Genomic DNA, 12,805 nt, shown 5'->3' with positions numbered 1-12,805 from the left:
TAATAGTAGCTATTGGCTCCAAACCACAAATTTATAACTGTTAATTCTTATAATAAACATTGCAATTCATTATTTGATTACGTTTTCTAAACTGGTCGGGAATTTCTTTAGCGATCGTTGATGTTGAAGTATGAACAAGAAATGGGAATTTTATGGTGGTATAATTATTTAACGATTTTTCACATCATAAATCGATAGCAAAAAGCCTTTTCTACGAATTATACCGAGAATAACCACCGAAAACATTTAAATAAGACCACTAAAGACAAAAAACGGCGGAAGAAACAAAAGCGAACATTTTTTCGTGACATGAAAAAGGTTTGAATTTACGAAACTCGATTTTACGAAGTGCCAATTTTCCGGTCCCACTGACTTCGTAAAATCAAGAGTTTACTGTAATGGCAAAATGACAAATCCTCTAGAAAATTTTTCTGCTTCAACAGGATGGTTGTGGAAGTTTAAAAAATCGCATAACATAGTGTCTAGGAAAGTTACCAAAGTTGTTTCTCGGAAACAGAACTTTGACTGGCAAAAGACATCCGAAAAGGCAAATTCTTTTGTAAACGATGTCCGGCTATTATTGGCCCAGAAGCCAAATTACTTTCTCTTAAATACTGACCAGAGTGGGTTTAAGAAAGAATTACACTCGGGACGAACCCTGCATTTCCGAGGAGTGAAAACGGTGGAGTCAACGGTACAGTCCCTCGGAGCGACGACCCATTCGTATACGATACAGCCGACGATCTCGATGGATGGTGAACTTCTCTCTCCTTTATTTATTTGCCTGCAGGAGAAAGGTGGAATTTTTCCAAAAAATGTTTCTGTGTTTGAAGCTCCAAATCTTCACGTCGTGGCTTCTGATTCCGGTTTGTTGACGAAAACCATTTTGCTAGAAGAGTATTTTGGTAAAGTGCTGTTTCCAAATTTAAAAAAGGACACAATTCTCTTGGTGGACTCGTGGAGTGCATTTAATGACAGAGAAGGAATTCTTTCCATGAAGACAGGATCATTTCAATTTGAAATACAGCAAATACCGCCCAAAACTACAGGCATCATACAGCCGTTGGATGTGTATTTTTTCCGAATGTGGAAGAATTTTGTGAGAAAATTCTCCGACCGTGTGTTGCTGGACCAAATAGACTTGAATTTATTTCAAAGAAATAATATTTTGAAACTTCAATCTCTGACTCACTCACAATTCTCCGCTCCTTTGTTCAAAAATTTCATTCGCTATTCCTGGTTTCGAGCGGGATACACGAATGAAAGACCAGAAGTGCATATTACGCCTGTTGATTATTGCTTCGATAGTAATATTATGAAGGATAGATGTGATATTATAGTTGAAGAACAAGGGTGCAACTTTTTGACATTCATCAGATGTGCTATCTGTGCAAAAAAAATGCTGTTTTCACCATTTTTTCAATGAACATCACAACTGTGAAAAATAAAACACTATAGAGCGCCATTTTTTGTTATTATTTTATCTATAGAATAGATGATTGATTCATAATTATTTTGAGTATCAATGTTTTCACCATTTTTCGCTGAAAAAAATTAGAAAAATTTGTGCCCTATTCCACTTCTGAATGGGATTTCATTGTTTAATGTGAATTTTTGCCTTGCATGGTAGGTATTTAAAATTAGAGCGGAAAACTTAAGGATTTTTGATGGTTGGGGTTCATTTAAGAGTTGCGCAAGGGAGAGACTTCCACGAGGTTCATAGTTCAGGACTCCATAAACAGAGATGAAGACGGAGGGGGACGGAATACATTATTTGAAAGTGATCGGAAGTCTTTGAATCAGATCACTCATGGGAAATTCGGGTATCTTCACTTTATTTGGTTAATGGCACCTTTAAAATAACGGAATGTTGGTCAATCCTCCCAGAAAGAGAAAAAAAAGAGTGGCCTGTGCTAAATGTAGGGTTTTGTGTCTATTCCTTCACGGGGTGAGGGTAAACGATTGGGTTTTTCCTCAAGCTAAAAGGAATATTATCTATAGGCTCGGGGATATTCGAAGGTCAAGACATTATTTGTGGGAGTCTTTGAGGGTGGGGTAAACTGTGAACGTGAGGGAAACATTTGAAAGGAAGCGGGCGCCTTCTAATTGTGCGTTTTTATGTTTCCCGTCCCAAACTGCAAACAAAGACCGAAGGGAGAGCCCCCGCGGCATTGGGTCAGTCGCTACTGGTCGGACCCAAGCTAATGAGTGTCGAAGGTCTTCGACTGTTCGGCATTGTCACAGTCACGAAAACGGATTTCAATCCACCTAGAGTGTAAAACCTGGCGCATGAGTATGTAGTTCCTTGCCATTGTGCGTAAATAAGTTCAATGGACTCAAAAGAGAATGAGAAAAAAGTTTAGACATTTCTTAATCCACTGGCATTCACTGCAGGGTTAGAGGAAATTAATATGTCGTAGACGACCTTTGGTGTCGGTTCACAGCAAAAGGAGGCGTTACCCTCTCAAAGACTTCAATTTACCCTGGTTTTTCCGGTCTTCAAGCGGTGAAGGTACTATTTGCCTGATGTTAAATACGTGAAGGAATATAGGATGCGGTAATCTAATTATTTGTTACTCCGAAAATTCTTGGAGGCGCCTTCCCCCAAAATTCATGTTGAATGTCTCTTTTTTCCTACAACACTAATTGATTAAGTTTATCATCTACTTAATACGCAAATCTGCATGCAGCTAAAATGCTGTAGCGTTAAATTCGCTATGAGTAACATTAATTTTGCCATTTACGACATTACGAGTAGATAAACATCGTAATTTGCTGGCAGGGGTAAATTCCCCGCAGACGTATATAGAGTAAGCATCTTTTGAACTACATTTATTATTTTTTATGTAAATTTGTCAATCGGTCACGGGAAAATTATCTGCATTTATCATTTATAAATTATAGGGAAACTGGGCTAAGGTGATTGTCATTCTTGGATGCCTACAAATCCATAATTTCTATCTTTCCTCCGCTTCTTGTCAGCGTAAGGATGGTAGACCGCTGACGCCCGGACCGCCCGCAGGCCTTCCCCCTAGCGCTTGCCGGCAGGGACGCCTCGCTGTCGGCCCGTGAGTGAGGGGCCCCTCGCCTCAAAAAGGGTGGCCGGCGCGCAACTTTGGATGCAGATATCTCGGGCCACAGGGCTTAAGGGCACGGGAAATTTTGCAAATTTCCATTAATTATGGAACACTACCATCCTACCAAATTTGAACGAAATCGGCGGAGTACACTTCGTGAATGTTCCTTGTCAGCAGGCGATCAAAATTACATTTTTTTCAGAATAGCGCACATACAGGCTTTTTGCATCGGCAACATAAGAAAGAGGTTTTCTGTTTTTTTGTACAGCAGGTATAGTCTACATGTTGTCTGCTTTTCAAACCTTTCCACTTCTTCAGCCTCTTCCAATGGTAGATGAAGAATTAAGGCAATAATTAATCCTACCCATCTCGGTAGCCTAAGATTTGACATTCTATTACCCATATGGGATCACACAAGATCTGCATCTATTGATTAAAAGAAACTAAATCATGTAATATCTTTCGTTATAACCTCCTTGTCCTTCGGCCGGATGGGTAGCTACAGCACATTAGTCTAAAGTATTCATGTCACCCTTAATCACATTTGTAAATGCAACTACCTCTGGTTTCCCTGACTCCCAGCACCAGTATTGCATTAATGAAATTAAGCAGTCTTATTTATTTTGGGGACATGGGATATTATATTATTTGGGTCATATTGGCCGAGGAACCCATAAAGTGAATAGCCCTTTAGTGAACCCTTTACATAGTACAATATCATTAGGTATTTCCATTCTATTTTTTTATGATTGTACTAATGTATGACAGCCCTTTTCTTTTAAAATTTCTACTAGTTTAACCTTTTCCCTACTAAAGATGAAAATATACGTGTGGACGTTTCTTGACCCGGGAGACGAAAGCTGTATATTTTTGTCTGAGATTTTCTTACGCAAATGAACGAATGCCAAATACAGTGGAACCTCGATCTATCGTTTGTCAAGGGGATGGACGAAATGAACGATGAATGCGGGAAAACGATGAATAAGGGAAAGTTTGGCGTGGTTGCCTATGCGGCAGGAAACACAGGATGTTGGCGCGTAATAGTGATATTATATAAAGGATTCATGCAGGAATATAGCTGTTTTCTACTTGAATATTTTATTTGAATTTTATGTAATACTTTTGGGCATATACTTGGTTCGACTAATATATCTTTCAATAATCCTTGGGAATACGACACCTCACTAAAAAATGTTTGCTCGCCGTCTCGGCATTCACACTGCCACGACGGATTCGGCAGTCTTATTACGACCATCTCTCATCACCGAAATTCGACTGCATGCTAAAATACGCATGCCTTATATCAAAACTTGTGCACATCAGAAGTGTACTCCGAAATCTGTTGCAGGCCTGTTTTTTCGTCGGAGTTCCGAAGACGAATTGTGCCTGTGGGGCACCAACACTTTCTAGAGTAGTCTTCCCATCTCCGCGTTCGGAATAAGATTGCTTCAATACCCAAAAGCCATTACGATGGTAAAAAATTTATCCTCTGGCCTAGGCTTGCTACAATTTAAATTACATTGAATCCGGGCAAAACTGATCTATTTGAGAACGACAAAATACATCGCTCTCTCGGAGCCGCAAACCCTTGCCTCCCCGATGGATAATCACAACGATAATCATTACATCACCATACCTCATGGAGAGAGGGTTGCTATTTTTAAATGATGTAAGTCATGTTAAATGTACCACATAAAAAATTCAATCAAACTAAGGCCAATTCCATGGAACCGTACCCATTTCGAGAAGCGTTCGGCATTCCGATTGCCGTCAAAATATGGCATTGACAAAGGCGTATCGAGGTACGATATCTCCCCTCGTCAGTGGTCTTCAGGACCCAACGTCGGTCACCCACTTGGGATGAGAAGTTCTGGATTCAACCCAAAAATAACGAGCCAACTAACGGAACATTTTATTTATTTTCTAGGAGGGAAATGTTTTCATGCGCTGATATATTAAAATTATGTTTTCTTACCTCAGTGGGTATTTAAATCCCCACACGAACTCCCTTGGTGAAACTGAAGAAAATAGTGACCAATCTGAAAATATTTTAGTCCTAGGTGCGGCACTTCCTTGTTGTTTTAATGCGTCCTTCAGGCTATAGTCAAATATTGATGGGATGTCATAAAATCAGGAAAGCCCTCTTCAAAATTATAAGACTTAAAAAAATAAATAATTCCTCCATATTTTATCATGTTTTTTATTTGATTTCCATGCACTCATTCATTTACTCGAGAATGCATCGCTTCTCTTCAAACTGGGCGCCAAAATACCGTAGGTACTACCATAGAGTAAGTACATACTTACTCTATGGTACTTATGGTACTACAGGTACCTCAAGCATAATGGAATTTCAGTGGTTTTTAATAACAAACTTTGTCGAACAAACACAAATTATGATTGATAAAACCCATTAAATAATAGTACCTATTGAATTACTTTTGGCTAGGATACACTATTAAAACTGTTCACATTTTAAATACTACGCTTTTGAAAGAAGTCATGCATTGTCTTCTGTTTCTTAGCGGTATTCTGTCATAGTCGAAAATATGATTTTTCGAGAATTAAAATGTTTTCACGATCCTCGTCACTTCCACTATGTGCATAGAAAAACGCTTTCACTTTTTCTAAAGCTTCGTAAGTCTCGACAAAGCTTGGGATCACTTCTACTTCGTTTTCCTCTTCTTCCTCTACAGCCCCAGTAGATGTGTGCGCTTCGCACAGTTCTTCAATGGTTTCAGTGCCACTTGTAACCACATGATGATCTACTGCTACGTAGCTCTGAAAATCGTACTTCTGGGCTCTACACATTTCTTCCCAGTCTTGACCAAAATCATCAACATAATCATCTGCAAGTTCATTATTATCAATCGGGTATCTGTGCCCAGCTTTACGGAAGCAATTCTGAATAGTGTTCTGGCTCACTTGTTTCCATGCTGCCATAATATAGTGGAGTGCTTCAAGTACGTTTAGTTTTTTCTTCATTGCCTTTCCTGACTCCATAAGGCAAATGGATTTTTGTACGAGGCGTTGTCTATAGTATGCTTTTAAACTGCGTATAATCCCCAAGTCAAGTGGCTGGAGCGTACTTGTACAGTTTGCTGGGAACCGTACCACTTTAATATTCCTCAAAAAAGACGTGTCTTTGGGGTGTGCTGCACAGTTATCCACAAAGAGGATAATTTTTCTATTTTGCCCCCCCATTTACGCGTCTAATGCATGGAGGAATGAAATAAAAATTTCTGTTGTCATCCATGATTTACTGTTTGCGTAATATTTTGTCGGCAATTTTCTTACATATTTGAAGCACCTCGGTTTTGGCGATTTCCCTATCACAATCGGCACTTGCTTGTCGCTGCCATCACTATTCACGCAAAGCAAAACCGTTAGCCTGTCTTTGGATAATTTACCTCCATGGCAGCATTCTCCTTTATAGGCCAATGTTCTATCAGGAAGCACATTGACAAACAGACCAGTCTCATCCGCATTATACACATCTCCTGGATCGTAGCCCTCCAGAATCGATGGCAGACTTTCCAGCCAGTCATCCATGCTTTCAGCATTTACTTCTGCACTCTCTCCCGCCAGCTTCTTGAATACAAGACCATGTCGATTTATGAATCGACTTTATCCAGCCATTGGAAGCCTTAAAATTTTCGACGTTCAATTGGGTGGCAACAATCTTTGCTTTTTCCTTAAATATCACTCCATCAACGGGAATATTAGACTCCCGTGCCTGCTGGAACCAATTGAAGAGCACCGTTCCAATTCGGCAAATGTAGACTCCTTGCCAGTCTTTCTCTTCTTGGATGAGCTTCCACATCTGTCTATTTGCTCTCGAATCTCACTCTTCTTGGCCATTATAGAGTTCAATGTACTTGCTGGCAACCCAAGACGTTTTGCAATGTCAACTCGCTTTTACCTCGGATTTTTTTCCACTTCTTCAATTATTCTGAGACGATCTTTCAAAGTTCTCTTTTGCTTCATCGGGACGGCCATGGTCAGAAGACGAATAAAAATTGAACTAATAAAAATGACACCAGGCTTCGCAAAGCCCCAAAGAAAACACTGGCTTTAATTCAGCGAACACAGGAAAATACGGAACCACTCGTACGAGGTGAAGTTCGGAACTGATGCTGAGCAGATTGTCGAGGGTGAAGCGCGACCAAAGTGTGTAACAAAATATCCTGAGATATCCCTTTGTTTGTGAATCTGACAAGAGAGATTTATAGCAAGTCATAGTTTGTTATCTGATATTGTTTACGGAAAAAAATGTTGTATCAACGGCCGAGAAGCTCAAATGCGAGGGTATCGAGTTTCGTCTGCCTCGTCTTTTACCAGTCATTTGTTACTCACCTTTGAGGCCAATAGGTGACTCAGACAGCAATTGGCTTCCAGAAATGTGAGCTTTGAAGATGAAAAAGGTCAGGGGGAGCAGAAGGAGAAGGGGTGAAATACTTTTCTATCATTCGCGGGTAAATTGATATTTCCTTTCGAAGCTAATGAGTTATGGTCTTCATAACACGAACCCATCGCGAAACGTGACCCGGGTCGTTAAATGCCTCTTGGTTGGTTTCAGAGAGGAAGAAAGAGTCAGAGGGGGGTGGGGGACGAGGGCTGATGGGAGGGGGGTAGCTGATTGTGAGAACTGTGCAACGTAGACAATCCCACGGCCCCGAGCTGCTCCGGAGGGCCCTATGGTGCTTCCATCTCTTGGGGAAGATTAATACTATGTGCTGGTCGAATCCGCGAATGCCACATTGTAAATACGTCGTTTCATTTTTGTCAAACGATGAATGCGGGAAAAAATTACATTGTCTTTATGGGACTTTTTTGGGACCAGGGACGGCAAACGATGAATGCGGGAAAACGATCAATGCGGGAACGATAAATCGGGGTTCCACTGTATATACGTTTCCTAGCTCTTCCCCTTTTAGGACGGTCGTGGGTGTACGACGTCTTTGTTTTGGGACCCAACACTTCGGGGTTTAGGTTTTACCCTTGAAATCCGGGAGCAGGTACCTGGACCCCTCATCTTATATTACCCCCTCTAAGCGGTAAGGGACCGTGGTCATACAATTGCTTATCCAGTCATGTTTCAAAATAAATATTTTATCTTTTCTCAAGAAATATAACTAAGAATTGTATCCTTTGTCTTTTGAGCAGCATTTACAATTTTTAAACGAAATTCTACGATATATATACAGTGGAACTTGGTTATAACGGCATCGGCTGTAACATCAACTCGGGTTTAACGTCACATTTTATACCGACCAGCCAAAATTGAACATTTTATGTTGAACGAAAACCCGTTTATATTGTCAACAAATACTGCGACGCTCGGGTATAGCGTCAAAAATTTTGCGGTTCTTAGGTTGCAAAAGTGGTAGTGTGATTGTATTATGTCCCAAAGTTCATAGAAACCATGTGCAGAAACATCAAAAGCAAAAACAGGTCACAAGCTGGACGTTGAGCAGTTGACGGGATGCAACTCTTTTGTTTAATTGGTGTCTGGAGGGAGCGGGGGCTGTCCCGCATATCTGGATCTTATCACTTCCCACCCCTACATTCTACAAGGTCACTGACACAGGCACTCTATATTGTATTATTTGTTTCGTTATTTACGGTAGATCATCAGTCACATCACTACCTACCTCCGTGTGAGCATCGCGTATGTTGACAGTTGTTTTATACTTCGTTAGTTGTGTTTTGTTTGTGCAATGTCAAGTTGTGGTGTCACTCAGATTTAAGGCTGCTTTTTTTATAACGTCTCTCGGATATAACGTTAAAAATCTTCTGGTCCCTTTGATGACGTTATAACCAAGTTCCACTGTATATATATTATCTTATATCTTGATTTCATTATAAACATCATCATGGAAATTGTTGCTGCATTAAATATGTTAATATTGATGGAAGAGCTTCGTTCAAAATTTGATGATTATCAGAATAAAACGAGGAATTCAATTTAAAGTCTGCAATTTACGTGCAAGCAACAATTATTCAAAAAGCAACTTCATATAAACAAAGCATGACTGAGTGCGAACCAATGCTGCTGGTATGGTTATAAATCCCGAAAGGAGGGAGGCCAACTACCCTCGGAGTCCGAGATAATGCAGAGTCCCCGATAGGAAGGGTCGAAAAAGGTTGGTGCTGAGAGTGCGTGTGATTACAAGCGAGACCCTTCCCAATGAATGTCCTGCAAAACTGCTCATCCGTACAGAGGGGAAGGAAGAGTCTCTTGGGGCCCAGTACAGCAGTCATGCTACGGCGAGGGAGGCTAGAGGCGAGTCTCTAGTAAGTGGCCGTACCTCAGCGGCGACGCGGTCCGGGGTAGCGCCCTGGGGGGTGGATTGCATTACGACAGGTGACATCTCGTAAATGCTTCGAGATAGTTCAAAACAAACATAAAATCAGCCCTAGAGGTTTTACTTTGACGCTTTACATAGTCATAGCACTTTTTCGGCCCCAAAAAACTCAATTGAGGGTCCTTGGTACTCAGGGCCCCTGGGGCACGGGTTGCCGTACTTTTAAAGTAACCAAACTTTAACATATGAATATAAACCTCATTTGGATCATTTTGAAACTAGGAAAACATAACTTTTCTCAATTTTGAAAAAAAAAGGGCTGGCCTATTGCGCACTCAAGATCACAAGTCTTTAACTCATCCAGGCCTTGCAAGCACAATCTTGTTGGTTGTACACAAGGTTCACAAATGAAAAATAGTACTCTTAATATAAAAGCAAAGTTCTCATTTGTACGTAGTTTCAATGAATGGTTCATGTCATGTTTCTCCAAGCACAGTGCTTCACATGGCATCACTAACACTCTCAAACTTACCACTTGATTCTTCCGAAATTCTTCCACGATCTTCAATGCCATCTCATAGTCTTGAAGTAGATGATAAGCCATGGCAAAACCAATCCATGACGCTCTTTGAGTGGGCCGGAGCATGAACAGCTGATATCTTGTGTCCTGTGATGCAATGGAAATAGTGAGATTTAGACTAATGACATACACCAGAGAGAAAATTAACATAAATATCATTGGCAACATGAGTGTCATTAACCCATTGAAGCCCAGACGTATCTCTAGATGCGCCACACTTAAAAATTCCAATATACTTTTTAGTTTGTTGTTTACACAATTTCTTTACGTAATATGACAGAAGAAAGTCTTCAAATGGTATACAAGTGATTTAGATTCTTTTAGCCTATACTTGCAACTATTATCCTTACTTACACATGGTTGGTCATGAACTACTCAGAAATCACTACACTATGTGAAAATTAAATTTTCACATAGTGTAGTGATTTGTGTAGTGAATTCAGATAACTCAATACTTATTTGAAAATTAAATTTTCACATAAGTATTGAGTTATCTGAATTCAGTTTTCACCTGTTTTATTTTAAATGTATAAGGAATATTATCTTTTTAAAGAGATTCATTTTTCTTTCAAGCTCATAGCAAAACTAATCAGTAAAGTTTTGACGCATCTATAGATACGTCTGGGCACTTATGGCACTACAAATTCGATTTTTGACTTATAGCTACTTGTAATTCTATTTATTGATTGAATAAATAATTATTTCATAAACTTAATTTTATGACAACTCAAAGACAATTTTATACTTCTACCATTTCATAAAATAGTACTTTCATTAGTCACTTATTGCTATTAATGACAGGCACATAGTTTGAATTTTTAAATGAAATATTGCAGATGCCTTGGGTTGTCCGCTACTACATGATGGTAGAGGTGGGGGTAGAGTGAGCTACCTGATGAAAACAAGAAGAAGGATGAAGCCGAGGATCAGGTGGACGTGCTACTGACGATTAACACAACATTGTTCATGCTTGACATGACTGCCTCAATTACAGTAAAAACATAATAATAATAATAATAATTTTATTGTCGTTAAGCCAATTTAGGCAATAGACAACGTCAAACATATACATATACAAATATTAAATACAAATTATCACATTAATGACATTAAAACAGTATTCATTGTGACATTATAAAATTTTAGACAATAATATCATACAAGATACAATTTCTTTTACAAATTGCAAGTTGCAAGCAATCACTATATTTTTGACTCAAAAAAATTCCTGCAAGGAATAAAATGGTCTTGCAACAAGCCATTCCACTAATTTATTTTTGAAATCAACAACAGGTATATCTACTATACTACAAGGTAACTTATTGTATATTCTTATCCCTATGCTCTTGTAGTTGTTAAATGATGTGGATAACCCATAGTATGGTAAATTTAATTTGTTTCTGTTCCTTGTGTTGTGACAGTGAATATTTTGTCTCTGAAGTAGATGAGGTAAATTATTCTTTGTGTGTAATAAAATGGAGTAAATATATAAGTTAACAACTGTCAGTATGAACAATGGCTTACAGTGAGCTAATTTATCAGCATTCATCATTATGCGAATTACTTTCTTCTGCAATAGTAGGATATCATTAATGCGACTACAGTTACCCCAGAGTGCAATTCCGTAGGTAATTATACTTTGAAAGAATGCAAAATAAGCAGTCCGAACATAATGATCTGAGACATGATTTTTTACTGTTTAATTAAAAAAATAACTCTAGAGAGTTTTCCAGTCAAAAACTCAATGTGATACTCCCAGGAGAGTTTACTATCTATTAATACTCCTAAAAATTTAATGTGAGTCATACCAATATCTCCAGGTGTACGGCTCTTGGGTCTTATTTTCATTTAACTTAAACCTATTGGCTTGAAACCATAAAGCAGCTTATTAGAAAGGAACATTTCAAATAATAAGACTATTATTGGCCTTTGAGATCCATCTCACAACCAATCACTGCACCGGCGAAAGCGTTTGTTTTAGCCATAACATGCACATTGCTCTCATAAATATGTGTACTTGAAATGGCGTTTGATGGGTGAGAATTTTTACATCAGACAGAAATCAATAATAGCAGTGCAAATGCTGAGACGGGAGTGCACACATTTTTTAGCGAGGTGGCGAGTTACTTTATGATACTTATTTATTTATTACACCACCAAAAACAACACCGTTACATTAGAGTTGATAACATTTAAGGAGGAACCATCATTTCAAACATGCCCGAAAACCTCCCCTTATTTTGACATATGTTGTTGCTCATTATTTTTTCTATCGAATAGTGAAAAAATATTACTATGTCATCGGCCATTTAAGAAAGATTTATGGATTTGAAAATGACGGATTTCCACCTTGAAATACATTGTCTTTATGGGAGAATGATGACCTTCCCTTGTAAAACATTTTTTATCTCAAATTTGGCCCGAAATATATCGTTGAAAAATTAGCACAGCATAGAATAGACATCGATGCTTAATATATGTATTTTTTTAGAAGGGGTTACCGATATGTTAGCGCCAGTATTTAAGTTTAAAGAACATACTTCCGGTTTTCTGCAGAGCGAGCAGCCATTATGCGGCGGAGGTAGTGGCAACGTTGCAAATATACGGAGGCTAAATATGAAGAGCGATATTGCACCTGTCGACCGCTGCATAATTCCAGTGAATTGGATTTTTCGGAGTCATTTTTCTACGTATTCATTAAACGAATATTCAGTTCATCTCGAAACGTGCTATACACCGAAATATGAAATTTATCAGTGCTGGTTGTTAAAGTAATTCCTATATGCGACTACATTTTATTAAACATGCGAATAATCATGACCGGAATTCAATACATCCCT

The 12,805-nt window shown here is 38.8% G+C and overlaps 1 protein-coding gene across 1 annotated transcript in view; it reads right to left on the bottom strand.

Annotated features, from left to right (window-relative positions):
- LOC124161873 (N-alpha-acetyltransferase 15, NatA auxiliary subunit) overlaps positions 1 to 12,805 on the bottom strand; it is a 215,476-nt gene that overhangs the window by 181,951 nt on the left and 20,720 nt on the right. Inside the window, exon 4 of the mRNA XM_046538105.1 lies at positions 9,918 to 10,052. Within this exon, the coding sequence (XP_046394061.1) occupies positions 9,918 to 10,052 (135 nt within the window). The remainder of the gene's footprint in view (positions 1 to 9,917; positions 10,053 to 12,805) is intronic.

The sequence above is a fragment of the Ischnura elegans genome, chromosome 7, assembly GCF_921293095.1.
Source record: "Ischnura elegans chromosome 7, ioIscEleg1.1, whole genome shotgun sequence".
NCBI classification, from domain to species: Eukaryota; Metazoa; Arthropoda; class Insecta; order Odonata; family Coenagrionidae; genus Ischnura; species Ischnura elegans.
Note: the sequence above shows the minus strand (reverse complement) of the source record. Positions and strands in the feature narration are given on the sequence as shown.